The sequence below is a fragment of the Ictidomys tridecemlineatus genome, chromosome 6 (genome assembly GCF_052094955.1).
Source record: "Ictidomys tridecemlineatus isolate mIctTri1 chromosome 6, mIctTri1.hap1, whole genome shotgun sequence".
NCBI lineage: Eukaryota > Metazoa > Chordata > Mammalia > Rodentia > Sciuridae > Ictidomys > Ictidomys tridecemlineatus.
In genome coordinates this window covers 108,030,027-108,056,430 of record NC_135482.1, presented here as the reverse complement: position 1 = coordinate 108,056,430, position 26,404 = coordinate 108,030,027, and the positions used below count along the sequence as shown (strand labels likewise).

Genomic DNA, 26,404 nt, shown 5'->3' with positions numbered 1-26,404 from the left:
CTGGCAGCTGAGATGAGAGGGAGATGAAGACAAGCCAGGGAAGGGCCAAGATGCGGGTGGGAGGACACTCGCCTCAGGGGAAGTGTGAGGTCTTGTCATAGGTAGAGAAGTGGGGTCTGGAAGGCTGAAAGCAGGGGACGGGGCTGCTTTTATGTGTGTGAGGGAAGAAGAGTTAGTCCAGGAACCAAAATAGACTCTATTAAATTTTGTCATTGCCAAAGAGAGTCTAGGAAGGAAAAATGATTTAGCACAGATTGAATGGAGCAAAACTGGAGTCCAGCCCTCTCTGGGGGAACCACAGAAGGTGGAAGATTGGGCTACTTGGGACTTGGTCACTCTGATGCATAAGCAGGACCCTTTCTACTGTCATTCACCCTGGAGGTGCCTGTGATCACCCCAGAGGGTTCCCCAGGAGGCTGTAGTGTAGTGGACACTGTCCGATGAAGATTCATTTCAGTTTAAGGATGTTTTTAGGAATGCAGCCTGTTCCATCCCAAACCCCACAAAACCCGGAAGAGGTGTGTGCTCTGTTTGTCACCGTGCATGTGAGCACACACGTGTGTATGCATGTGGAGTGTGTGTGTGTGTGTGTGTGTGTGTGTGTGTGTCTGTGTGACAGAGAGATCTGAGGAGGCGGGAGTATCGTCTGGCAGCTCACTGAGTCCTGTGAGCTGCAGAAATCTTCCATTGTCTCATTTTGTGACCTTTAGTGAGTCACACGCTCCTTTGTTTTCTTATGTGTTAAGTGGAGATACTCATCTTGCTGCTTATTAAAGCGGTTCTTGTGCTTCAGGTGCCTTTACTAATTCAAATCGACTCTTTGAATTCTTTCCCTCTGGGGTCTTATAAGAAAGGTAAGCTTTCTTGGGGCCTTCCTCACGTGAGGCTAGGGATCCACACAGTGAGCGCGGGGAAGACTGGGACAAGCTATGTAGCCAAGGAGACTTCTCAGCACACGGAAGTGCTGCGCTCTCCATGAGCCTGATGTTCTGGTTAATATACTTTACCCCTGGGATGCAGCAGCTGCTTGGAGCTGGTGGGGCAGAGGAAAGGGGGAGGGCAAAGGGAATCACTGGTGAGGTGGGAATCTGTGTCACATGGAGAATGCGGCCATGACTTTGGTTCAATCGGGAGGCAGTTTTCTAGGCCCTGGAGAGGGGCGTGGTGCTCTAAGGCAACAGAATGGACAACAGTAGTATAGCTGATGAGCTGGTACCCAGGGAGACCTGATGTGCTCATCTTGGGGTCAAGCTGGGGTGGTAAGCATGTGGCACCAGTGTATTTACCATTCCCTACCCCTTGTGCCATGATAGGCATCACTGATCTATCATGATGTGTTTTCCTGTCTTGCTCAGGAGAGTCTCAGAATCCTGTAAGTACAGCATTTGGACAGTGATGTCAGTCAATTGGCGTAAGTGGGGAAGCTCATGGTGTCTCCCTCTTGTGAGGGAGAGGATACAGACTATGGAATCTCACAGAAATGACAGCTCAGTTGGGTACACATTTTGGGCATTGAATAAGCATATTAGATCTTTCTTGGTTGCATGAGACAGAAACCCAACTCAGATGAGTTCCTAAATAACTTATAATCACAGTGAGTGTGGGGAAATGACTTAAAGTAAGAGTGGCTATGCCGACCTTGAGGTGTAGCTTTGGTGGAAGCCAGCTCCCAGAGTCGCACCTGTTTCACCTCCTGTCCCTCAAAGTAGGGCTAACTTCAGGCATGGCTGGATGCAAGAATCCCGTGATCCTGAGTTCTCTCTCTGGGATGGACTCTGTAGGGTGAGAATATTCTCTGTTGAATTAGGGCTCTCCAGAGGAACAGAACAAATAGAACGTACATGCAATTATTAGAGGGGATTTTTTTTTTTTTTTTAGTGTGGCTTACATAATCAGTCTGGCCATGTGCAGATTGGAGAAATGGAGAAACCAGTTGTTGCTCAGTCTAAAAGGTGGACGTGCAGAACAAGGGGGACCAGATAAGGAAGGCCCAGTCCCAGGCTGAAGGTTTGGAATGCCCTGGAGATTTGCTGGTGCAAGTTCACAGTGAGAGGGTGAAGAACAGAGCAGTGTAGCCATCTCTTCTTAGGTAGGGCCCTCTGGATTTTTCTGGCTCCCACCTAGGGTTCCTCCTGGACAGTACTCATAGACATAGCTTGATGTCTATGTGAATGGCAGCAGCAGTAAACCTACTGCTCAAGAAAAGCTGAGTGTGCATGTGCGTGCACTTGCCCTTCTTGTCTGTTTTTTGTTCCATCTGGTCCTATTGGATGGTGCTGCCATCAGGGCAGGTCTTCCCCCTCAGTTGGCTGACCTTTATGCCAAGTATCTCTGGAAACACCTTCACAGACTCACCTAGAAGTGTGCTTTACTAATTTTGAGGCCCTTCTCAATTTAGAACTTTAAAACACTGACTAAGCTGGGCCAAGTGCCCTTAACAGGCTCCTGTGGGAGACAGGAGTAGCGTGGGGATGGTAGGTTCTAGGAAGCAGGTCACCCTGGGAGCAGTTATCTCGCAGTCCAAATATAAAAGGACCAGCACAAGCCAAGAGCTGGGGAGATGATTGGGAGAGGCACTACATGTCCACCTGTGTACTGGGGAGCCTTAGGTGAGGAGAGGGAAGGGGTTCAACAGTGTAGTTCATTCTGTGCCCAGCAGCTGCCTTGGGAGGACCTGTGTACACTGAGCAGAGAAGGTCACTGTGGGAAGACTCAATTGATGTATGTGAAATTGGTCTGGCTGCTCCACCACTGTCTCCAAGCAATTGAAGTGGCATCCACATGCCAGACTCACCTTTCAGGATAGCATTCCATTCTCTGAGGCTTTTGTTGATCTCACTGCACTAGGTCAGCTCACTGGCATTACAAATATCAAGGTCAAATATCTGTTCTGGGAGGCACACGTTTGGGTCCAGGGTGAGCTGATCATTTGGCAAACCTTATAGATTCTAGGGTAAGGCATCTGTCCTAACAGACTAGAGAGTGTCATGCATAGATGATGTCTTAGGGACTTTCTTGAAGGCTTTGGTACCTTTAAACCAGAGCAGTGTAGCCATCTCTTCTTAGGTAGGGCCCGCTGGATTTTGCTGGCTCCCACCTAGGGTTCCTTCTGGACAGTACTCTCTACTCCATCCTGTTGACCCTGTCACATAGCTCCCCTCCTCAGATGTCAAATGCTATATAATAAATCACCCCAAAGCAAAGTGGCTTACAATAGCAAACATCTTGTTATCTCTCAGTTGTTATGGCTCAGAAATTCAGGAAGTTCCTCATTTGGCACCATTCTGGCTTGAGGTCTCTCTTGAAGTGCAGTTGGTGACGACAGCAGCTGTAGGCTTATCTGGACTCTCTTTCCACATGGTCTCTCCATGCAGCTAGTTTGGCTTCCTCACAGTATGGTGGCTTTTGCTTTCCTTCAGCTGTCCATCCTGAGAAACTCAGGTCTAGGCAACTTGGCCTTTTTGAGCTTGGAAATCCTCTAGTGTCTCTTCTGCTGTACTTTGTTTAGTGGAAACAGTCAGAAAAAGGCAACTCATTTCAAGAGGAGGGTTCCTTGATCTTCTTTCTCTGTGAGAGAGGTCAGATGTCAAGGGATTTGCCTATAATTTAAACCACCTCTCCCACCCGTGCCAAACTTAATGTGCAGATGCTTTGGGGGGCCTGGATGTGGCATTTGCATTTCCATCTCTGTGACAGATACCTGATATAATCATCTTATGGAGAGAAGAGCTTTGTTTGGGCTCGTGGGTATGGAGGCTTCAGTTAATGATCAATTGGTCCTGTTGCTTTGGGCCTATGGTGAGGCAGCACATCAGGCCAGGAACATGTGGCAGAGCAAAACTGTTCATCCCATGGCCAAGGAATAAAAAGGGAAGAGGAAGAGACTAGGGTCCCAGAGTCCTGTTCAAGGACATGCCCCCAGTGACCCAAAAACCTCCTGCTAGGCCCTACTTCAAAGGATCCACAAACCCCAGTAACATCTCCCTGCAGGCCAAGCCTTTAACACAGGTCTTTGGGGGGACATTTAAGATCTAAGCTGTAGCACTGAATGTGAATTTAACTTGAGTCCAGTCCCCTCGTTTTATTGTATTTAGTTTTGGTTCTGGAACTCAGGTGCAGAGAGCTAAGTGAATTACATTCTTCAATGCATATTTGTTATGAATTTATGTGATGCTCACTCACTCATGCATTCATTCTTCATTCATTCTTATCCCCGCATCTTACTCTGATTTTCTTCCTTAAACAACCATTCTGTTCTGTTTGAAGAATATCCTTTTGTTTGTGAGTTGTTCTTACAAATGTGTTGGAATTTATGCATTGCATTGTGTTCTATCTTCCAATGCACCTTCCTTTTCTAACTAGTACAGTGCTGCTGAGGTTCACGAATTCTATAGTAGGCACGTCTCTTGTCTGCCTCAAATGAGGCGGTGAGATCAGGGAAGGGAGCCACACGTTCAAGGTCACCCAGCTGAACTAGACCAAACTCAGCCTAGAACCAATTTCCTGGTGGTTTCTTAGCACATCACACTAGTGTTTTCATGTGTCACCTCCCAATTTTATGCAATAGCTTGAAATGAAATTTTTTTAAAAATGTGAATCTGTGTCCCAGGTGCGCCCATTTTCACTCTAGTGACTGTTATCCTCTTTCCTCTTTTGCTGCAGGTTCCAACTATGGGAGCCCGCGCTCAGCCAACATGAATGCCAACGCAGCTGCGGGGCTCGCCCCTGAGCACATCCCCACCCCAGGGGCAGCCCTGTCTTGGCAAGCAGCCATCGATGCAGCCCGGCAGGCCAAGCTGATGGGCAGTGCTGGCAATGCGACCATCTCCACAGTCAGCTCCACGCAGCGGAAACGGCAGCAGTATGGGAAACCCAAAAAACAGAGTGGCACAACTGCCACGCGGCCACCCCGTGCCCTGCTCTGTCTGACCCTGAAGAACCCCATCCGGAGAGCATGTATAAGCATCGTCGAATGGAAATATCCTTTGTGCTTTGGCCTGGGAAGGGTGCTTTTGGGACTTGTGTCCTAGAGGCCAGCCCTCTGGGGCTTAGCAGTCTGTAGACGGTGCTGTGCCTACAGCTGATTCATGGGTCTGCATCAGTGAGGCCTGTGAAAATGCAGTTAGAGGCCCTGTCCTAGACTCAATGAATCAGGATCCTGGGGACAAGGTTCACGATGCCTAGGTTTTAATATTTCCCCCCCGTATATGGCTCGAACGTCCCTAATCCAAAATCTGAAATCTGAATTGCTCCAAAATCTGAAACACGATGCCACAAGTAGAAGCTTCCACACCTTCTTCATGTGATGGATAGTAGTGCAAATACAGGCTCAGTAAAAACACTGTAAAAATTACCTTCACACTATGAGATACATGTGAATCATAGATGAATTTTGTGTTTAGACTTGGATCCCCTTCCCATACTTTCTCATTATGTGAATGCAAATATTCCCAAATCCAAAAAAATCCCATATCTGAAACACTTACATGGCTGAGCTTGCCTGGGGATCCACTCAGGTGATTGTGTTAGTAGTCATCATGGGTTACTTCACAACCTTTGTTCCCTCCTTTGTTACTGTACTGGGGTAGTTTCATGACCTCACCTCTCTCAAGGATGAAGCAGCCCAGGAGATATAAGAATGTAGCCATCCATGGACTGGTTTTTCGGCTCCAGGGCCTGGGAGCAGTGGCTCTCAGCCTTGGTAGCATGTTAGAATTCTGTAGAAAGTTTTAGCAAACTTTAGATGCCTGAGCTCTACCCAGGCATTCTTAAAAAAATTCTCCAGGTTATTCTAAAGTAGTTACAGTTGGTCTGGAGTTTAAAACACAGAGTTCTTCTGTACACATAGAAACCAATGAATGGGTTCTTCAGAGATCATAGCTCCAAGGATTGGGCTGTCACCGTGGAATTACAAGGCTCTTAATATCTAAGTGTCATGGAGTTGTGGAGATTAGAAAAAAAATCTTAGAGATTTACAGGTCTACCTCTAATTTTCCCTAGTGATGAAATGAGTCCCGTGAAAGATTCTCCAGGGTCATATGCTCAGTATCAGATGGGATTTGAACCCTGGGTCTTTTTTTTTTTTTTTTTGTGGTACGTTGGGTCTTAATATTTGGCATTTTTGCAGTAAGAATTTGTTTGGGAGGGCCACCATATTTCTCAATGCTCAGGATAGGGGTGTTAGGTTTCATTAGTAAGTTTTTAGGGAAAGATTTAAAAATCTTGGGTAGTGGTCAGAAGGTAGAAGAAAATGATCTGGGGATAGAAGAAAGTTTCTTTAGAGTAAGCAATATTCATTCTATGCATGCTTAAGCCTTTTCAAGTAAAAAGTAACTTCAAAAGAACGCAATGTAAATGAAGGGGCTGCTGCAGAATTGCCAGGTCAGACCTGAGTGATGTAGTATGATGAGTGAATGGGAGGGGGGTGTGGTCAGCCATAGGCTGCTTCCAGAGCAGTTTGAGGCAGAACCATGGAGTGGGAGAACTGAGGGCTCCTGCAGGTCAGGCACAGGTAGGGACTAGATGAGTACCTGGGTGGATGTTCAGGGGGTGCAGTCCAGCTCTGCTGGGACATAGCGGGGCCTGGGTCAGCAGCCTGAACACTCACTGCACGGGTGTGGCAGTCATCCTCCCTGGGGAATGTGCTTCCCACCTGGAGGAGGTGATGTGGGCCTTTTTGCTTCATGGGTGGCGTTCCTAGACTGCCAAGGAAGGATAGCTGGACAGCTAAGGAGCTAGGAAAAGGTGGAATCTGATGCTGTCATTAAGAATGCAGTTTAAAAAATGACCTGGCCCTCCCAGGGTGACGTGCAGTGTACCCAGGGCTTACCTGGGTTCTCCTCTGCTTTTCAGCTGATGGCTCTTCTTATCTTCCTGATTGGTTTCTTTACACAGCCTTACTTCCAACATTAGCCAATGATCTTAGCAGAGCATGATGGATGGATAGCCTAAGCAGGGGCAGGAGGTAGAACTGGCAGCACTTGAAACATCCCAAGCTCAGGTATCCCCACGGGGGTGGAGGCAGCCAGTTGCTATTTGATGAATGGAGGCACAGGAAGTCTGGCTCAGCTGCCTTCTTGGGCTCTTGTCCTGGAGAGAAGAGCACAGGGTAGCAGATGATGAGAATGAAACTGACCAGCCCCTAGGGCGAGTGTCACTCTCCTAAGCAGGTGGGAAAGGGTCTGGGTAGGAAGAGGTGCTGCAGTAGGAAAGCTGGAAGGACTGACGTCATGAAAATGCTCTAGGGTACCACCGGCGAGATCAGTGTAGAGGAGCCCTCACAAATTCAGAGTCTAGAGCCAGACTAGATCCCATTCTACCACCAGCTCTGTGACTTTGGACAAGTTAACATGTACCTTTCTGTTTCTCGTTTCCTCCCTTAACAATGGGAGTGACAGCTGTGCTTTCTATGCTGGGTGTTTGTGGGGTGCAGTTAGACCAGTGCCTAGCATGGAGTAGCTCCTGTTCTCACTGTCACCATACCCACCCTGGCATCTGGACCCCCTATATCACCACTGACTCCTTGGTCAACTCAAGGGCAGCATGAGGTCAGAGATGAGTGAGTGGATCTGGGTTGTGGCCCTGGCTCTGTTCTTTGCCAGGTTGGAATCTCGAACAGTTGTTTTACTGTCCACATCTGTTAAGTGGGGAAGTTGGACAGGTCCACTGCATGCCACCTTTTAATATCAAGGCACACATGCAAAAAAAAAAAAAAAAAAAGGCACCTTGAAGGAGGCGTGCTGGCTAAAGGGACCCTGAGCTCTCCTTTAGGGCTGAGGGGTTCTGCCACCAGATAATCACTGAGATTCCTCCCACTTCCAGCATTCTGTGACCCTGGTCCAAGGCTGCCTGGGTACACAGTCACACACAGGCTGTGTGTGACAGGGGGTGAGTACTGCACTGGTGGGCAGGAAATATGGGTTCTAGTCCTGCCTGGTCATTAATCTGTTAGGGAACCTTGGGAAAGTTTCTTGGGCTCTCTGGCCTCAGAGGTTTGGACCAGATCATTCCTAAGCTCTTTTCCTACTTCAAAATTTGTTACCTTTGTGAGTAGAGATTTCCCCGGGAGAATTAAACTGGTTCTTTCACCCAGCGATTTCCATCCCCTTCTCTTTCTCCTGTTAGACTCTGAATGAGGCTGAAGGTTGGCAGAAGGGACCGGGCTGGTAGGAGTGGAGATAGAAGAGCACAAGTTGGGCCCTTCCTGTGGAGCTTCCTTTTCTGGCCTTGGGTGGGGTGTGGTGGGGTGGGCTCATTGGAAGGGTATTATCCTATGAGCTCATTTGTCTCTAGAGGGTGTACCCTGTCCTGTGTTTTGATGAAGAAGTCAGGGACTGGGAACCTCAGTGTGTTCTGTTACTGGTGAGTGAACTCTGGGCTGTCCCTCTAGAGACCAGCACCGTTGATGGAGAAGTTGGGAGGACCAGCAACTGCAGCCTTGCTTACCGGAGGCAGGGCCTCTGCAGAACCAGGGGTGTCCCCAAAGGGGAGATGGCTGCCCTTCTTTAAACACGCAGCACACATCCTGCCACATTCTGGGGGGTCCTGAGCCCCTCACCCCAGATGGGCTCTAGGTTCTCTGGAATCTGTCAGAAAATGAAAGAGGAGAAGAAGAAGGAGAAGGAGGGGGAGGGGGAGAGGGGAGGAAGAAAACCACTTTTCACTTTCAAAGATTAAAAAGTAAATTCTCCAGATTTTAATGAAAACCATGAAATGTCACTTTGTCTTAAAATCCCACTCCACTGCTGTCCTTCCCAGGTGCGATCAGGTCTCCTGGTGGCAGTGCAGAAGCCACGTGGAAACGGGGATCCAGGGAGCCCTGCCTGGGGGCAGGTACAGCCTGTAAAAGCCACTCCAAGTCCACATGAGGGAAAATGAAGTCAAATGCAATCTAAATAAATAAAAGAAGGGGAAAAAAGTTTTTAGAAATCTGTGTTTACTCTGGCACGCGACTGGCCTCCACTGCTTTTGACATATTAGGAAAAATTTTGGCGGGGCCCCACTAGAAGCACTTAAAAAGGCATATGTTTCTTTTCAGAATACAAGGGGCTTGGAATGCATTGTTTAAACAAAATTCTTACCAATCTTTGATTCATTTAAAAAAAATAGAGAGATGTATATTTGTTTCACTTGGGCTCGCTGCAGTGTTAATTTCCTTAACTCCCTTCCTCAGACCATTTGAAATAATTATTTTACTGACTATTTTTGCCAATTGTGTGGCCTTAGCAATCTATATTCCCTTTCCAGAAGATGATTCCAATGCCACCAATTCCAACCTGGTAAGTCCTCAAGTCATTTCTTACTACTCGGAGGAGAACTGAAGTTGGATCACATGGATTCGAGTTGGAATGTGCGAGAGGAGTGAGATGTGCATTTGACATGTACCAAAGCGCTGCCGAGCTCAGATCTGGAATGCCATTTTGCTCTTTATTCAAATCAGCACCTGTCTTATCACAGCCTGTTTTCAGAAAGAATATTCCAATTAGGAGGCAGCGAACTGTGTGTGTGTGTGTGTGTGTGTGTGTGTGTGTGTGTGTGTGTGTGTATGTGTGTGGCGGATCCTGTGTGTGTTATAAAATGTGCTGCCTAAGTTGCAATTGCAGGTGTGCTGGAGTGAGCATTTATTCCTGGATCATTTGTCCTGTGTATTTTGAGTGCCTTTGTTCTATTGGTAGGATTTGCTCAGGCGATCTGCAGCCTCGCTATGTGATTGCATGATAAATAATTTCTAGGAAGCTTTCAGGAAAGTTTGCTTTTGCAGCCAAGATGTATTATTGAGTTAAAAAGGTTTTATTTTCTTGGGAAAGGAGGCTTTCCATTTGGATTGTGGAGAGGCCAGTGCTGGCAACTTGGGGTTAGGTTTTGTCCATGGAAAAAGTGGAGAGTGTGTTTACTTTTGGCTGAGCACGAAGTCATTACAAAGGCCTTTGCTCCGTCTGGGCATGTGAGGAAAAGCGCTCTGGAATGTGGTTGGTGAAACTGGGCCACTTTGGGATGCCTTTGTGATGGGCATGTAGAACAATATTGTCTCTCTGCCCCTGCAAGACAGCATAACTTTTCATATGAGTCCCCCAAAGCAGTGTTTGGTCCCCAGAGCCACCATCCTTCCTCTGTTGCCAGCACCTTCCTCAAGTGACTGAGACTTGACTGTCGGATGCGATGGCTTTCAGAAGAAGCAGGAGGGTGATAGAGTCTCCTTTCCATCGTTGCTGTCTGCTGACGCTATCTGGGGGATGGTTCTTTTGTCTTAGAACCTTTGACATGTCCCTTGGACCCTTTGGAAAGTAAATCTGATGCATGCTTTTGCAGCTAGTTGCAGACCCATATGGGTTAGAGCATTCAGTGTGTGGGGGGCTGCTGGGCTTCTGGATGGGTGTGGGGTTGTGTGGTAAGGACACGTTCCAAAGGTTCCTGAGCTGGGCAGTGAGTGCCGAGTGATGACATGACAGACCATCAGTGGCAGTCCGTGCAGCCATCTGAGGCATGACCTTGTCTCTTAACAGGCAAGAAATTGTCCCCATGTCAAAATAAGAACAAGCTGAACAGTCTCCCCAAAGCAGGAGCTCCTTCTGTTTGTTCTGTTTCTTCTCTGTGTCCACCTCCCTCCCATCCCAGGGTCCTTCCAGAATCCCTCTGCAGCATAACACTTAATCTGCAACTTCAAAAAGAGGCCTGGTTACAAATAGAATCCAGGTCTTGTTTTTACTCCAGTGAAGTTTTGGGGTACTTTGTGGGCAGAGGAGTTTGGTGTATCTTAGATCTCAGAGATGGTCATCCATCCCACAGCTCCCAGGAGGATTAGTAGGACCACTTGGGAGGATGCCCAGAGAGAAGCCCTGGGTTGGCGGAGACCTGTCAACCTTGTGCCTCCAGGAGGTGGAGGGGCTGTGGGCGGGAACCAGGGGTCAAGGTTGGACTTATTCTGGAGGTGGCTGGGCATAGAAGATGCTGGACATATTGTAGTTTCTCTTAAATCCTACCATGGAGCAATGGATGTGTTCTAAAACTAGAACTTCACACAATATCATTGAATCAGTGACTTAGGATGGGGGTTTTTATGTGAATGACATCTCAATAAAACTGTGGATTTGACTCATCACTCTGTGAATTCCATGGGGTCATACCTTCTCTGGGGTAGCCAGTGCCATGGACTGCATGGTGGAGTGAGGCAGTAGCCATGGAGGATTCAGAAATCCACCCAGAAAACCAACAAAAAAGAAAAAGTCCACATCAGCTGTGGACCAGGGCTGCGGTCAGGGCTGAGCACTGGGTACTGTGAGTGTGGGGTCTTATTACTGCTATCATCTTCACTGTCCTCAGCCCAACCCAAACCTGAATCACCTTTTGCCTGGACCTTCATGATGGCCTGAGATTCTCCTGGAGCCGGGCACTGAATTTGGAATATGTCAAGAGGTAGACCCTGTCTGTGACTGATAGGAAAGATAAACATAAGAACATGTTTGCAAATAGTGAAAGGACTTACAAGAGGTGATTTCCAGGCCCAAAGAGGTGTTTTTGGGCTGGAGTATGCACATGTGCAAAGGACCTGTGGTCATACTCTGAAGGATGGGGTGCTGATTTTGAATGAAGGAGAAGAGCCAGGTGATGGCGGCTTCATGGTCTATGCCAACAGCTGGATTTAACTTCCAATGATGAGGAGCCCCTGAAGAGCAGGAGAGAATTCTTATAGCAAGAAGGGCTGAGCAGCTCAGTTGGAGCCTCACTATGAAGAAAAAAGGAAACTTTGCCAAAGTTCAGATGATAGTGACGATAGGGACGGAGAGGGTGGTGGATTTAGAAGGTGAACTTGCCTGCACTTGTGACCATCCCTATATCGTGGGCAAAGGAGAGGGCTGAGTCCCAGCATGGTGACATGGGTGGCCAGGTGGCATTAGCAAGGAGAAGGACTTCAGGGGAAGGTCACATTTAAGAGTCAAGGCATCATGGATATGACTGGGGATTTGTTAGGTGAAGAGCCCCCGGAGTGTACGATGGTGATGTCTAGGGGAAGGTCCAATGGGTAGTTGGCAGGCGTGGAGCTCGGGAGACAGTTTGGGATGAGGCTGTAGACTAGGGGGTAATGAGAGAATGGGAAGAGAGAGAGGCCGTGGGCATGGACCAGAGCGCCTGCCGTAGGGCAGAGGGCAGGAGGAGCCGAAGGCCAAGCTGGGCCCTGGAGAGCAGTGTTTACAGAGAGGGTGGAGAAGAAAGACCCAAGAAAGGATGTGGGGGCAGTTTGGTCTGAGAAGTAGGAGGGGGAAGTTCAGAGAGTGAAGTCTTTGAAGCTAAGGAAACAGTTTAAAAATACGAAAAAGGGGACCAGTCAGGAGGTCAAAAGCTGGACTTTATGACAACTCAAGGCTGACAATCTGACTCTGAGGAGTGTGCTGAGCTTTGAAGAGGCTGCTGATCCGAGTGTGTAGCCTTGCCTGGTCTAGGAAATCAGAGGTACCTAATGACTGTGTGCTGACGACTGAAGTATTCCACTCGTCATGCCGGACTGACTCCTTACATGATTTAGTACTTCCAAAGTGAAACTGGAGAATTTCCCCATTAGTGTCATACTTTTTTTCTTCTTAATTTTTTTTTTAGTTGTAGATGGACATATACCTTTATTTTATTTGTTTATTTATTTATTTATTTTATGTGGTGCCAGGGATCGAACCCAGTGCCTCACTCATGCTAGGCAAGCACTCTACCACAGAGCCACAACACTGGCCCTTCTTTTTTCTTAGTTTAATAAAGAATTGCCATTTTGGAGTCCTGCCTCTGAGCAGTAACAAAAGAGAGACAGTGATGCACCTGTATCAGTGGTTCTCAGACTCTGAGGCATGAAAATCCTGTGGTGAACTGGGTCATATGCATGTTCCCAGCCCTGACCCAGAGAGTCTGATGCCATGAATCTGGAGTGGGTCCCGGTGTTTGGCACAAGCTCCCCTGGTGGTTCAGATGCAGGGGCCTATGCACTGCTGTTTGAGAGCAGTGATCTAGAATGTTCTCCCTAGTCTGAGTGGATCCACCTTCAGCTCTCTCCACAGTCTGCTCTGTCTACCCACAAGCTCTTTCTAGGATCCAAACAGAAAGATGACATACGTCAACTGCCAAGAGGTTTCCCACTCTATTGGGTTGAAGAGCAGTCTATTTAGCAAAGCACGCTTGCCCGTCACAGGATTTGTAAATGCACATCTGTGCTTGCTCCTGCTCTCAGTTTCTCTCACAAATCCGTCGTCAGTTCCCTTCCATTCTTTCCTGAACTCTTTGCTTTCTCCCACCCGCTGCATTTAATCCCTACTTCATTTTTTCTAATGCTTTGCTTTCTTTCCTTTTCAAGAGTTGAAAAGTATTCCAGAATAGAGTTTTATTTTTAAGATCTTTCTCTCATTATTTAAATAAAAGTCTTATGCACCATTTAATATATACTTCTGCTCCCAAATCCATTATCTTCGTTATCTTTTCATCATGCTGGTGAAGCATACTGAAACCTGAGCTGGTCTGTGACATGAAGTTCTCTTCTGGATTATTCTCAGACCTGGTACTGGCAATGCCAGCTACTCCATAAGCCATCATTTACAATATGGCAACCATAAACTTGTTCTGTCAATAGCTGTTGCTCGGTAGGTAAATTGTATGTGCCTGTTGAATAGCCTCTGCCAACAGAGAGAACCTATTGTGCATGGAAAACTCCCAGTACTCTGCAAATCCTGAAGTCCACAAAGACTTGGCTGGCGTTGGAATATTGAGAGAATATATCTGGCATTTAACCTTGTGCAAAGAACAGTGTTATGTACTTTATGTAGCAAGAGCCAGGCTTTTGGTGGAAGCGGGGAGAAGGGAAGAGGCCAGAAAAGCAATGGTTTGGGGGCTGTGAGAGGAGAGTTGTCTTGCCCAGGGGCTGGAGCTAGACTAGAAGAAACTTGGGACGTCAGATGTACTAATGTGTCACTGTGAAATTGAGGCAAGATAGCACCATAACCTGGTTGTGAAGATTAATGTGTGAAATGTGTAGAGCTGTGCCTGGCACAGGCAAATGCACGCTGTCCCTTAGAACTCAGACCAGAGACTGAAAGCCACTCTCCTCCTGGGGTCCCTGTAGGTACATCAGCATCAATGTCTTTCAGGATAGCTTTTGTCTCACAAGGGTGCAAGAGGACACCAGATCTCCGTTTCCTGGCAACTCAAATCCAGCAGGATTGGTGTGTGTCTGTGGGTGGCTCATCTTTATTTTCTGATTACAAGGGGAAGCAAGTAGAGCTCCATTAATGGTGGAAGAGGAGCCCCCCTCAGGGGAGAGCCCTGGGGGGCCTGTGGGGACTGCATTCCTCACAGGGCTTTTTTTTTTTTTTTCTTGCCTTCTAGCTAGTTAGCTCAGGGATCCAGGGCGTGTCAGAGGCACTGTAAAGCCAAGGTCACCTCCCTTCCTCTCAATTCCTAGGCAATGCTGGGTTGAAGACATGTGGGGTCCCTCATTTGAACTCTCAAGTTCTGACATGAGTCTGGGTCCTCCCTCCCAAGCTCTGAGAGGGGCAGGCGCTGAGAAGTGACTGAAAAAAACTGCCCCTTTGACTTTCACTCCTCTTTGTGCAGTGAGCTGTGATTTCTTTTATTGTCGCATTTGCCTGCGAGTGAGAAGTCTTTGTGGGGCTTTCATGCATCAACAATAATGATCGTAACAAAAATGGGGTTTATTATTGCTATCTTGTGTGTGTCATCCTAATGCACCAGACACACGCTTTGCAGATACACTGGGGTTATGAAACATATTAGTAGATGATCGCGGGTAATAAGCCACGTAGTTCCTGAATCACGTACAAACAACCTCTCCTGCGCTGAGCAATGAGGGGGCCACAGGGTGCTGAAGACAGAAACAGAGAGACTGTTTTGGGGTGAGAGAATTAGCTTGGACCAGTGCATTGAGAAAGAGCCTCTACTGAGTGAGGTCTCCCCTTAGGAATTCCGAATAATCTGGTCTGAGTGGAACCAGGACTAGCGTGTGTCTTAAAGCTGCGCTGGAGCCAGGATTGCAGGCATTGACCTAGGAAGAGAGACCTGAACTGTGTGGCCCTGGTCAGTCACTTAACCTTCTGTTTGCATCTCCTCTGACCAGTGAGAGTAGTAATACCTGCTTAATCATAATATACCTTCATTGAGTCTCATTAGGTGCCAGGGCTTTGTATATACTATTTTAAATACCCCTCTCCAAATAAACTGTACTATATTTATTTGTTTCCTGGAGGGTGGAGAATTTATCCATCTTATTCATGGCAGTATCTCCAGTGTTTTGACCAGTATCAGGCACCTGTCCAGCTCTTGATAAATATCTGTTGAGTGAATGACTAGGTGAATGAATGCAGGCTGCTAGGCATTGTCCTTTTATTTCAGATGAGGAAATGAAATCTCCAAGAAGTAAAGTGACTTGGTAAGTGAGTGAGTGGCACAGCTGGACTTTGAACTCAGGCCTGTGTGAAACCCCAGCTTGGGCTCTTTTCTCTATTTTCTGGAGTGTGTAGGGTTGCTGTGAGAACCTGATGAGGCAGATGTGAACATGTTTCAAAGATGAAACACTCTGTGGCAATGTTAGCAGGTATTTTCAAACAAACCAACAAATAAAAAAATGGTTCTGTCACAAAATAAATTCAATAAAATCTGAGTTGACTGAAGTAAAGTTATAATAACTTTAAATAAAGACTTCTCTAAGCCTCCTTTATATTTTTGCGGTGCTGGGGATGGAACCCAGGGACTTGGGCATGTTAGGCAGGTGCTCTACTGCTCAGTCCTAGCCTCAACTCCATCTCCAGGTTTTTTTAACACAGTGGCAACAGGCATAGCTGATGAGTCTGCAACACCTATAGTTGAGTTCCTAAAAGCGTTGTGTGGATTAATGCTTTTAAACATCACAATAATGTTGTGAAATGAATATAATTGTTATCCCATTTTCTAGATGAGAATGTGAAACTCAGAGAATGGAAATGTTTTGCCCTGTGAGAGGTAGCCAAGATGTGAGGACAGCGTGTGTAGATGCATTGTGGTTTCCATAGCTGTGTTCTTAACCTAGGTTGTAGCTTCCTCCCTGGGTGTTTAAAGTGCACCGTGTCTCCCTAGGTCAGGCAGAGAGGGTAGGAGTGCGTTCCTCAGAACACCTCTTGCGAATGGCTGCTGTGTAGAATGCAGAGGTTCAAAACCACAGACAAAACTCTTGTCCCCAGCACCAGCACCATCATTAGAAAGGACAGAGCACATTGCCAGGCCAGAGCAGGAAAGGAGGCCAGCCAGGATCACGGCTCTGCCTCATCAGGAACATGACATTTCAAATCAGATGGCAAGCTCCTGGATAGACTTGTGCCTAATCTAATGGTCATAAACCCTCAGGGTGCCTGGGGCAATTGTTTGACTCAGTATTTATCCACTAAATATTTCAGAGAGAGGAGGAGGCATTGTCTGCTCTGTGTTTGCTGATGGATGGGAGAAGAGGTGATGCTTTGAAGTCTAAATATGGTGACACCTCTTGCTCCATTTTTACCCGTCTTTATTCATCCTGGGGGGAAAATTCTCCATATAAAATTCACTTCTTATGTAATGAAACCCCTTTCCTATACCAAACTCCTCGGCACATAAATATATTTGAAGAAACTCTTTCTAGAATATAAAATAGAAATCCCTGGATCCTTAGAAGAAAAGTACTAAGCATATATCACCCTTTTTTGAGAAGTGCACAATCATTAGGATTCAATTATTGGACTGGCAATAATACCACACAGCCACCAGGAGAAAAGGGAACCCCCAAAGGCTCCCAGAATGCTAGGATCTAAGAAAGGTTTTCGACATTGTTTTCATACCCCACCCTGTTGGGCTGTCTACCTGCTCCAGCACCCACTCTTTTAACTTGCTGCTCCTCTCTCCAGTGGGCTAGGAGAGTAGATAACCTGGTCTGTTCTGGTAAGAGTAAATCAATTCTGATCAAGGGACTCATGTATGAATAAAGTGTATTAGCTTTACCTTGTGGATTTTATAACATTGATTTGGGCTTCTTGGAAGCCCTTTTCTCCTCTTTATTTCCTTCTTCTCACTGGTTTCCATATGATGGAAGTTGTTGGATTCATGCCTTCTGACTAATAATAATAGCAACAGTAATGTCAACCCATTGCTGGCACTGTTCTAAGTACATTACAGTGTGTTAAGCCATTTAGTCTTTTCAACAACTCCACAGGACCTCTACTATAATTTTAACCGGACTTTTATTTAGTTAGTTACATTTTAATTGATATATAATAATGGTGCATATTTATCATAGACATTCCATTTTAAAGATGAGAAAGAGGCACAGGGAAGTGAACTTATTCAAGGTCACTCAGCTCTGAAGCAGCAGAGCTGAGAAGGGCCCAGGTGTGAGATTCCTACGTCTCTGCTCTTCACTGCTGTGCTGTGTGGCCTCCCTGGGGTCTGGGACAGGGGGTGTTTGCGTGGAATACAGCACTTTAGTTCTGGAGTCCTCAGCTGGCGTGTATGCCCTTTATGTGGTTGTTTCTCTACCAAGGGGTGCAAAGGAGAGCAGCAGTTATAGTCATCTTTAAAGCATCTTAGGGGCATGACTGTGGAGCCCTTCCTTTCCCACCCAGGAAACATGGGGGTTAAACAAGGAGGACGTATGTTTTATCCACTGCTACCAAAAAGGTGAACTTGACTTTGAGGCCCTGTTTTCCTAGAGACCAATGATTCATATTAGCTGAGTTCCTCAACTCCATGGAGCCCTTGAAATTCTCCTAAGTAGTTGAGAATCTCTGGTTGGGGTGAGTGCGACCCAGAATCAGCCCAACTTCCTGGGACAAGGTGAGGACCAGAATAATCCTTCTTGTGGACAGAGTCACTGGAAGCAGTTCCTAAGAGCTATGTGGGCCTGCATGTGAATTAGGGATCTTCTTGAGACTCCAGTCGACACCTGTCTGGTGGCAGGGCCCGGAGCTTCAGATATGGCAGACTTTAGTGGCGCCCAACAGTAACCACCTCTAGACCTTTTATAATGGAAAAGGATTACACCATGCCCTTTTTATGGAGTGAGCCATAAACAACTGGGCCTGTGAAGGACAGCAAGAAAGCAGCGTTGAACTAGTCTTGGGGTCTAGTTCTAGTTCTGCCACTGACTAGCATTAAGGCCTCGTCGCTTTACTTTCCTGGATTTTATATTACTCAGCTATGAAATAAAGATAGTAATAAAGAAAATAACTCAGTGAATCACAGCAGGTTCAAATGAGAGTATGTATAGAAATGATGGAAATACTCTGAAAGCAGAAAGTGCCATTTATATGTTTATAAATTTATGTTTCTACATAAAGGTGTTATCATGATAACTGATACCAATATAATTAAAAGTAGACAGATGTACTCTGCTTCTGAAATGTTTACTCTATTCTTCTGGTACGTTCCTTTGTGAACCTTTTCCCTCAGCCTCCAGATAACATAGAGATGTAAAAGAACCAAAAGCCAAGTTCCAAATTTAGTTTCTGACCTTTCCAAGATGGATGGTGAGCGGTGTGGTTATAACCTGCTGGCTGCTGAGGGCTGGAGCCTGGCGGGGCAGTTGAGGCCTGGGAAAGGAGGCTGGAGGGATGCTTGACTTTGCCCTTGGCCTGGAGCCAGCCCATCCCTTCACACAGGTAGCCCCCTGCTGAGAGTTCATTCAGGAACTTCTGGTTTTCTCACTGGGTCTGTTTTAACTGTTGCATGGCTGAGTGTAGCTATTGGCTAGTCCCTTTAGCAGTGCCCTACAACTTGTAAAGCCTTCCTCAAATACACAGCAGAAATGATGCGAAGACACTGGAGCTTCTCTTTCTTGGCTTTGGGTACACAGTCAGAAACATGACCAGGGAAAGACCCTCTCCTCAGCATCTTTAACTTCTCAGGAACACAGTCATGTATCAAGAATAAGGAAGATTGGGGGTGTGTCCAGGAGGGGATCTCTTGGGCTATACCAGGCCTTCTGTAGATCTGATCAGAGGTGCTCTGGTGCTCAAGGCTGGGCAAGACTTATCAGGACCAGGGAGCACACACCTTAATGTAGTCTGTGCCAGAATATTCTGGTTTGGTAGGGGAATGCAGGTGGCTGATGGGGAAACTTGTGCTTGAAGGCTGGGCTATGTACACAGTTCAAAGTGCATTTGAGTCGTAGAAATGGAACAGGGTGGATGGGGATGGGTTTTGCAGGGGAAGGCGTTGAAGGTCCAAGACCTGGCTGCAAGCACCACCTCTGCCAGACTGACAAGAGTGAGTGGGTGAGAGAGACCTCAGCGGGCTGGGATGGCTTCCACTTTCCCTGCCCATCAGAGGAGCATTTCAAGTGTTGACCCAGAGAGGGATACACCTCAGTACAGCTGCTGTGCCCTTTCATTGCCACTGTCTTCGGCATAGTCTTCTCATAGCCACATGTGACAACATAATAGGCAGAATTTCCCGCAGGTCTGTACTGAGCATGTCTGAATTGGGCTTGCTTTTCAAAGGGGTGATATCAGAGGGGTATCCACTATTTTCCTTCATCCACCTTCATCTGAAGAGTGTTGCTGTTTTGGCAGAAGACTCAGATATAGGACAGACAGTACCAAATGGGGACAGTACCAAATGGTCTAGTCCAGGGTCTGCTGCCACCTGGCTGTGTGTCCCTGGTGAGGATGCCTAAGGTTCATAAATGCTGCTAAAGCCGCAGCTCTGTGCCCTTCACGTGTCACCTCATTTAATCCTCCCAACAACCACGTGAGGTCGACGAATGTTCTCACCCTTTGACAGAATGAAGCAGGCGAGAAAAGCCGGCAACTTGCCTGGGATGCAAGGGGCTGTGGTTACACCTGGACAGCAAAACCCAAGTCCACACTCTGGGACTCTCCTTTATGTCTTTGGCAAATGGCTTCTGCTGCCTGGACCTCTGTTTCCTGTTTCTGATTTGGGATTGTGAGATTGATCTCTAAAGTCTTTTCTGATGTTAATGTTATGAATTCCAATAAGGCAGCAGACTACAAGCCATTGACAGCACCACCATCACATTCCAAAGGGAAGAAAGGAGGCCATACTCTGTGCACAAAAATTATCATTATTGGTACTGGGGATACAACCCAGGGGTGATTTACCACTGAGCCAAGTCCCCAGCCCTTTTTATTTTCTATTTTGAGACAGGGTCTCGCTGAGTTACTTGAGGCTTCACTAAGTTCTGAGGTTGGCTTTGAACTCGTGATCCTCCTGCCTCAGCTTCCAGAGCCACTGGGTTTAAAGGCATGTGCCACTGTGCCTGGCTACAAATACTACTTTTAAGAATTAATAAAAAAGAGGGCAAATTAAAAACAGTTGTTGTCATCCACCAGCCCATGCCTTCCTGAACTGTACATTAAAAAAATTTTTTTTGTAGTTGTGGATGGACACAGTATCTCTATTTATTTACATTTATGTGGTGCTGAGGATCAAACCCAGTGCCTCACATGGCGAGGCAGGTGCTCTACCACTGATCTACAGCCTCAGCCCCCTGAACTGTACATTTAAGGGAGACATGTTGACATGACCTTTAATGTGGGAATCTCCTGGTTTTTGTTGGGTTGTGGGACCTTGCCCAAGCCTTGCTCTGAACACGCTTACCCCAGTGCCCACCCTTTTGATTTGGCTTTTTATCTTTTCACCCACATCCTAACTCCAGGTGCTATTTATATGCTGTAAGTTGTATCTTTAGTTTACTTTTAAGTTTCCTGAAGACATTGGACTTCATGTGTATAATCACCGGTTATTAGCAGTGTCTGAAAAAAAATACCTATGGTAGGCTAGTTAGGGGTCCATCCAGAGATGAAGTGATGAAGTGAGCCCGCTCTGTCGCGGCGTCAGCACCCGGTGAGAAGGTAAGGAGGGTCATCGCCCTGTGTAAACACAGAGAAAGCAGAACTAAGACATGGAGAGCTCAGGGCTGATCTTAGGGCTGTGAATATTAGACGGCCCAGAAGGAAGTGATGAGCATGAGCTGGAGTGATTTTCCTGGCAGAAATATGGCTTGAGTGAGATCCTTGAAGATGTGGAGGAATCGGCTGGACCAAGAGCAAAGAGACTCCAGGTGAAGAAAAGAAGAGATATAAATTCCATGCAGTTTTTATGAATTTTTGACTTAGAAACCAAATTTTAACAAATTCAGTCGAACAATGTTCTTGGGGTGGTCTGCAGTCTTTCATTCAATAGATAAGGCACCACAGTGCTCCCCACTGGGGCAGATCCCCCCTCGGAGGGGGTCCTATCTAAGGAAGGCAGATAGTCAGCATCTAATTAAGTTGGTTATTTATTCAATGATAACTGGTCTCTAAAATATTTATGTTTTGGGTATGACTATATTTATTTAAAATTAATATTTTACTTGTGAAACTGAACAAGCAAACCTCAAACTGCTGCTCACTTTTACAGCCCAGCGGGCGGGGTGATGGCGCCTGTCTCTTGAAGATGATGTTGCTCTTCAGTTATGATCGGAAGAAGTGCCGAAGGTTGTGTGGCGTTCTTTTCACCTTGCTAAAGTGACCCCCTGGATGAGAAAAACCTGAGATTTGCTGAAAAATGAAGAGATAAAGAGGGAGGAAGAAGTTTAGATCTCACGGAGGCGGGGGGCGGGGAGATGGTGACTGCTGGAAGTCAGGTCCCACCTATCTTTAGGGACCAGGAGAGGATGCGCGGAGCAGAGAAAATGTACCCTAGTAGGAAAGAACCCAGCAGATTTCCAACACTCGGCCACTCTAGAGGCAGACAGGACAGCAGAGTACTGTGAGAGAGACGGCTCAACAGAAAACTGAACTACTAAGCAAAAAAGCTCGTGCCTTTGAAGGAGGTTTTAATGGTCAGGAAGATGCTGAGCCCCTAAGGGTGCCTGCTATCAGGAAGATTTGAAATTCAGAGTTCTTTTCCTCCCTACCTCTAATAGTAAGCCATTTCTAGGAAAGCTTGTTTATTTGTATAATTTTTTTTTGTTGTTGTTGTTATAGTCAGTTTATGCTTTGGGAATCAGGAGAGTTTTCTGCCTGGATAATTTTTTTTTCCTATTTCATTTTCTACAATGCAGAATTCTTGATTTAGGGCTTTTGTAACTAAATAATAAATAATATTTGTTTATTCTATGGGCCTTTGCTTGTGTTAGAGCAGTTTGATCTCAAACACTTGTAATTATAGAAATTGAAATCAGCTTTTCTTCACTTATGGATTCCTTTAGATTTAAAATCTACTTTTGGTTAGTTTATAGTTGCAATACACCTCTTTTTTGTAGGTCCATTCATTTGTTTTTTTCTTTCATTTATTTTTTTTCATTATTCACTCATTCAACTACCATTATTGAGTATCTTTTATGTTTCGGGCGCTGAGCAAGGTTCGTTCAGTTGCAAAAGACCTTGTACCATGTGGCCACAAGCTTGTGAGGACAACACTGGATTGGTCTCAATGACTGTACATGTCAAGTACTGCCAAGTGTGCGATTTGGTGGAAGGCGTGGAATTTCCTGGCATTTCTCTTTCTTGCCTCAATCCACCTAATAGCTCAGGCTAACGATGCTGCTTCCTAGAGCTTGGACATGTCCCACAGGGCAGAGGAAAGTGCTGATCTCAGACCAGAAATGCTAACCTGGCTCTCTGCCCTTGGGCAAGTCACTTAACCTTTTTGAGCCTCAGTTTCCATCTGTTACTTAGAGCTAATTACACCTACTTAACTACAGGCTTTTTGTGAGGAGCATTATCTCATTAGAGATAATGTTTTTAAAAGCTCTTTGAAAAATTGTGCAACATTATTCAAATGGCAAGTATTGTTATGTTTATTATCAAGTGCTTACTAATTCAACACCAGGGGTGGTGACACAAGAAGAGAGGCCCCCTGATCGCACTCTGCTCCCTCACTCGGCTTGGCACTGGGGGTGTGTTTGGAGGGGTGGGACCATGCCAGGCAAGCCAGGCCTTTGAGGAATTTATGATCAGATTGGGGAGACAAGAACCAATCCGGGAACCGTGTAGTCGCAGTTGAGAGAATCTCAGGGCCTTTCTTGCTCCAGAATTTTACAGCTGTAGTCAGGAGAGGCTTCACTTGGGAAGAGGCACTTGAACTTGGCTGTCACTTGCATGAGAATCAGAATTATCTTTGTATTCTCATCATTAATCAATGAGTCACAGTGTGTGATGAGGGACATACAAATACATTTTGGTTGGGAAGATGGGAAACTTGCAGTGGTACAAAATTCCCTCCTTCCAGGACCAGAGGGAAGAAATGCAAGGAGCAGTGCTGGTGGGACCCAGAGGAGGGGGCCATGCAGGCATGAAGTGTGTGGGAAAGGCACTGGAGGGACAGTGCCCAGGCCTAAGGAAGGCAGGATGTAGACACAGGCAGAGCTGTTTGGAAAGGGATTCTGCTTATTAACAGTTTTTAATTATTCACTTTCCTATTAAACTGAAAAAGATTGCATTCTATTCTTGTTTTGCTTCTGGTGGATGGAACATTGTGCACCCAAACTCATACAGCCCTCTTTCCCATTTTTTCTCTCTCTTTTTTTTTCTTTGCAGAAGAGGTTTTATAGTGATGTGACTGATTGATTGCTCAAGGTGAATGTCTCGGGGTTAATGTGATCCAAGCCCAGGCTGAGTATAGGATAAGGAGGGCAAACAGAGGGAGACCAGGAAGATGACAGGATGAGAGCCTGTGTCCATCCAGTTATGGTGATTCAGAGAGAGGAGACAGGCGAGTCCTCCCTGAGAACTCTGAACCCCCTCCCATTATCAAAGGGAATTAATCTCACTGAAAGTCACATCTCTATCCTAGCACTATCCCTATTCCTATCCCATCTTTATTTCTTCATCTGTTAAATTCAGGACTTGAATCTGGGAAATCACAACCACCAGAGAGGGTGGCAACCTCCCAAATGCTATGACCCCACTTGTTTAGTGTTTCAGAAGCTTCCAAAGGATCCAGCAAATTAGATTGAATTTCAAGAAGTGGGGCTGACCCAAGAGAGAGGAAAGTTCAAAGCAGTGCATTGCAGAGGTTGAAGGTGGAAATAAATCCTGCCGTGCTGGCCAGGCCAGGCTGCCTTCCAGACAGCCTGTTTCTCTGTGACGTCAAGACAATGGGAACATTATTGACAACTTCCTTAGGCCGCTTTTGGGAATGAAATGCCAAATATAGGCAAAGCAGACTCTTGGCTTTGTTGGTATGGAGGAAGCACCAAAAACGTCCTGTTATTCAATACTTTCCAGATACCTGTTGCCTTTTTATGATGAGTGTTAATTTCCATCAACTCAGTGATGGATAGAGAAGGCAGAAAGGTGAGACATGGGGAGAGGAAAGATCCAGCAAGGCTCAGCTTCAAGGAGTAGGGAAGAGAAAGAGAGAAAGCGTAGGTCCTCAGATAATAAAATGTAAAGGGGAATCATTGAAAACACCATGAGCAGATCGGAAGAAGACCAAATGTGAATTACGGTGTGAAAGGATCCCTGTTTTATGATCTCAAACATTTTGGGGGAACTTTAAAAAAAATAATTAAATAGGAAGCGTGTTTTCTCCCAGGTGAATCATTTTGAAAAATTCACTCCTTAACACTTGGGTTTTTATGTTCTTGATTCCTAATCCTGGGGATTACCCACTGCCAGATGTGCAAAATCCCAGTAGAATGCAACATGCTATGGGTACATCTGGTAATAGTTAGGAGGATGCTTGGAATGGGAACATATTTATGTGACTCCTTGGACCTCTTTTATTGTATATATGTTCATGTGCATATATACACATACATGCATACTTCTATAAAACTTGTAAGGTCTTTTAAAATTTTTTTTGGAGAAATTAGCATTATAAAGTCATAAAGAAATTTCTGCAGGGACTTTAGAGTAGAGATAGAAGTGTGTGTGTGTGGGGGGAACACCTAAATACATCACTCTTTGGCAAACCAATCATCCACACAACTGCAGAAATTTCTGATAACTCTCTTGCGAACTGAATTCCTGCCTGACAGTTCTTGGAAATGTTGCCTCTGCCTTTCTTATTAAAATATTGCATTGAAAGACCTGCCATAGAGATATTGATCTCACTTATGGGCAAGGAGGCATCTGAACTTACAGCCACTGCTCAAAATTGTGCATGTTTCCATGTGTGTATTTAACTGTCACCCCTCTCCACAGCCAGACCAGGCTATAGATTTGGGGGAGTACATTAGGGTCCAGGGTTCTGTGCCCCATCTTCCATTTAGCTGCTAGCACCTTTAATCATACTAATAATGACAGCTATTGTAATGCTACAGCATGTATTATATGCCAAGAACTTTGAGTTTGGAATTTTAATCCTCATAACAGCTCTGTAAAGGAAGTGTTTTCAGCTCTAATTTGCAAGCAGGGAAGGAGATTCAGAGGCAAGGTAGCCTAGCTAGGATCACACAGCTAAGAATTGGAGGAACCAGGAATTGAGACAAGTTCTTTGATTCAAATCACACAAGCCTTATTCTTCCTATTGTACAGAAAGTTTTGCCTCCATGTTAACTCTGGAAACAGCCTAAAAGGGGTTTGAGAAAGATGGAGAGATTTGGTGTCTGAGATCTTAGGAGTGAGTAAGTCAAGCCTTCTCTTTCTGGGCGTTGCAGGATGTGCCTTGATACTAATGCTTCCTTGGCTCCGTGTACAACTAAAGGCAGTCCAGTGGGCCGGTCAGTGGATGTCTCTGGGACTCATTGCTTTGCATCTTGTCTGGATCAGCCCTAAAATTTATTTTTGATCTTTCCAGTGGAGATTTTATATAGAACTTGATTTTTCTTAGGTCCATCTGTACAGACTTGGGAAGCAATGTCTTGTATCTGGAAAGATGAGATCCTGGGGTTTACCTGAGCCGCAAAACAAACCTTGCAAGATGACATTTGGGTCAGTGCAGAATTAACTATGAAACTGATGAGTTTGCTTTGTCTGAGATCTCACAAAGGGCATTTAGATGTTTGAGGCTGAGGAAGAAAGGACAGCTCTAACCCATCTTGAGATCTTGTGAATTGTTCTTTTGACCCTCTGGAAATGCTCAGATGAACACACATGTTCAGACCCATGCCAGGCCAGTGTGAAGAATCAAGCCGAGTATGCATGCATTCTAGGCTCAAATCCAAAAGAAAAAGAGAGAGAGGCCTGGCAAAATATCATGGGAAATGTCATCGTCCCTTTTCTTGGACTCAAAAAGTCCAAGACTCATTTAATATTTAGATTAAATATTAATCAAGAGGTCAAGAATCTGCATAGCAGGCAGAGTTTTAAAGAACCAAACTGGCTTCATGAGCCAAGATTAGGCAACAGGCAGGAAGCAAGATAAGGATATAGGTTATGATACTAGAAATTGGGTATCCAGGCACAGAGACCTCATAGTAAGGGGTTAGGGATTCAGCAAGGAGAGTGGGCAACAGAGCTAT

General features: G+C 45.8%; 1 protein-coding gene across 50 annotated transcripts in view; it reads left to right on the top strand.

Annotated features, from left to right (window-relative positions):
* Cacna1c (calcium voltage-gated channel subunit alpha1 C) overlaps positions 1-26,404 on the top strand; it is a 625,112-nt gene that overhangs the window by 56,291 nt on the left and 542,417 nt on the right. For all 50 annotated transcript variants that reach the window (XM_078015416.1, XM_078015421.1, XM_078015414.1 and 47 more), the window contains exons 2-3: positions 4,663-4,979; positions 9,174-9,278. In XM_078015416.1, coding sequence (XP_077871542.1) covers positions 4,663-4,979; positions 9,174-9,278 — 422 coding nt within the window. The remainder of the gene's footprint in view (positions 1-4,662; positions 4,980-9,173; positions 9,279-26,404) is intronic.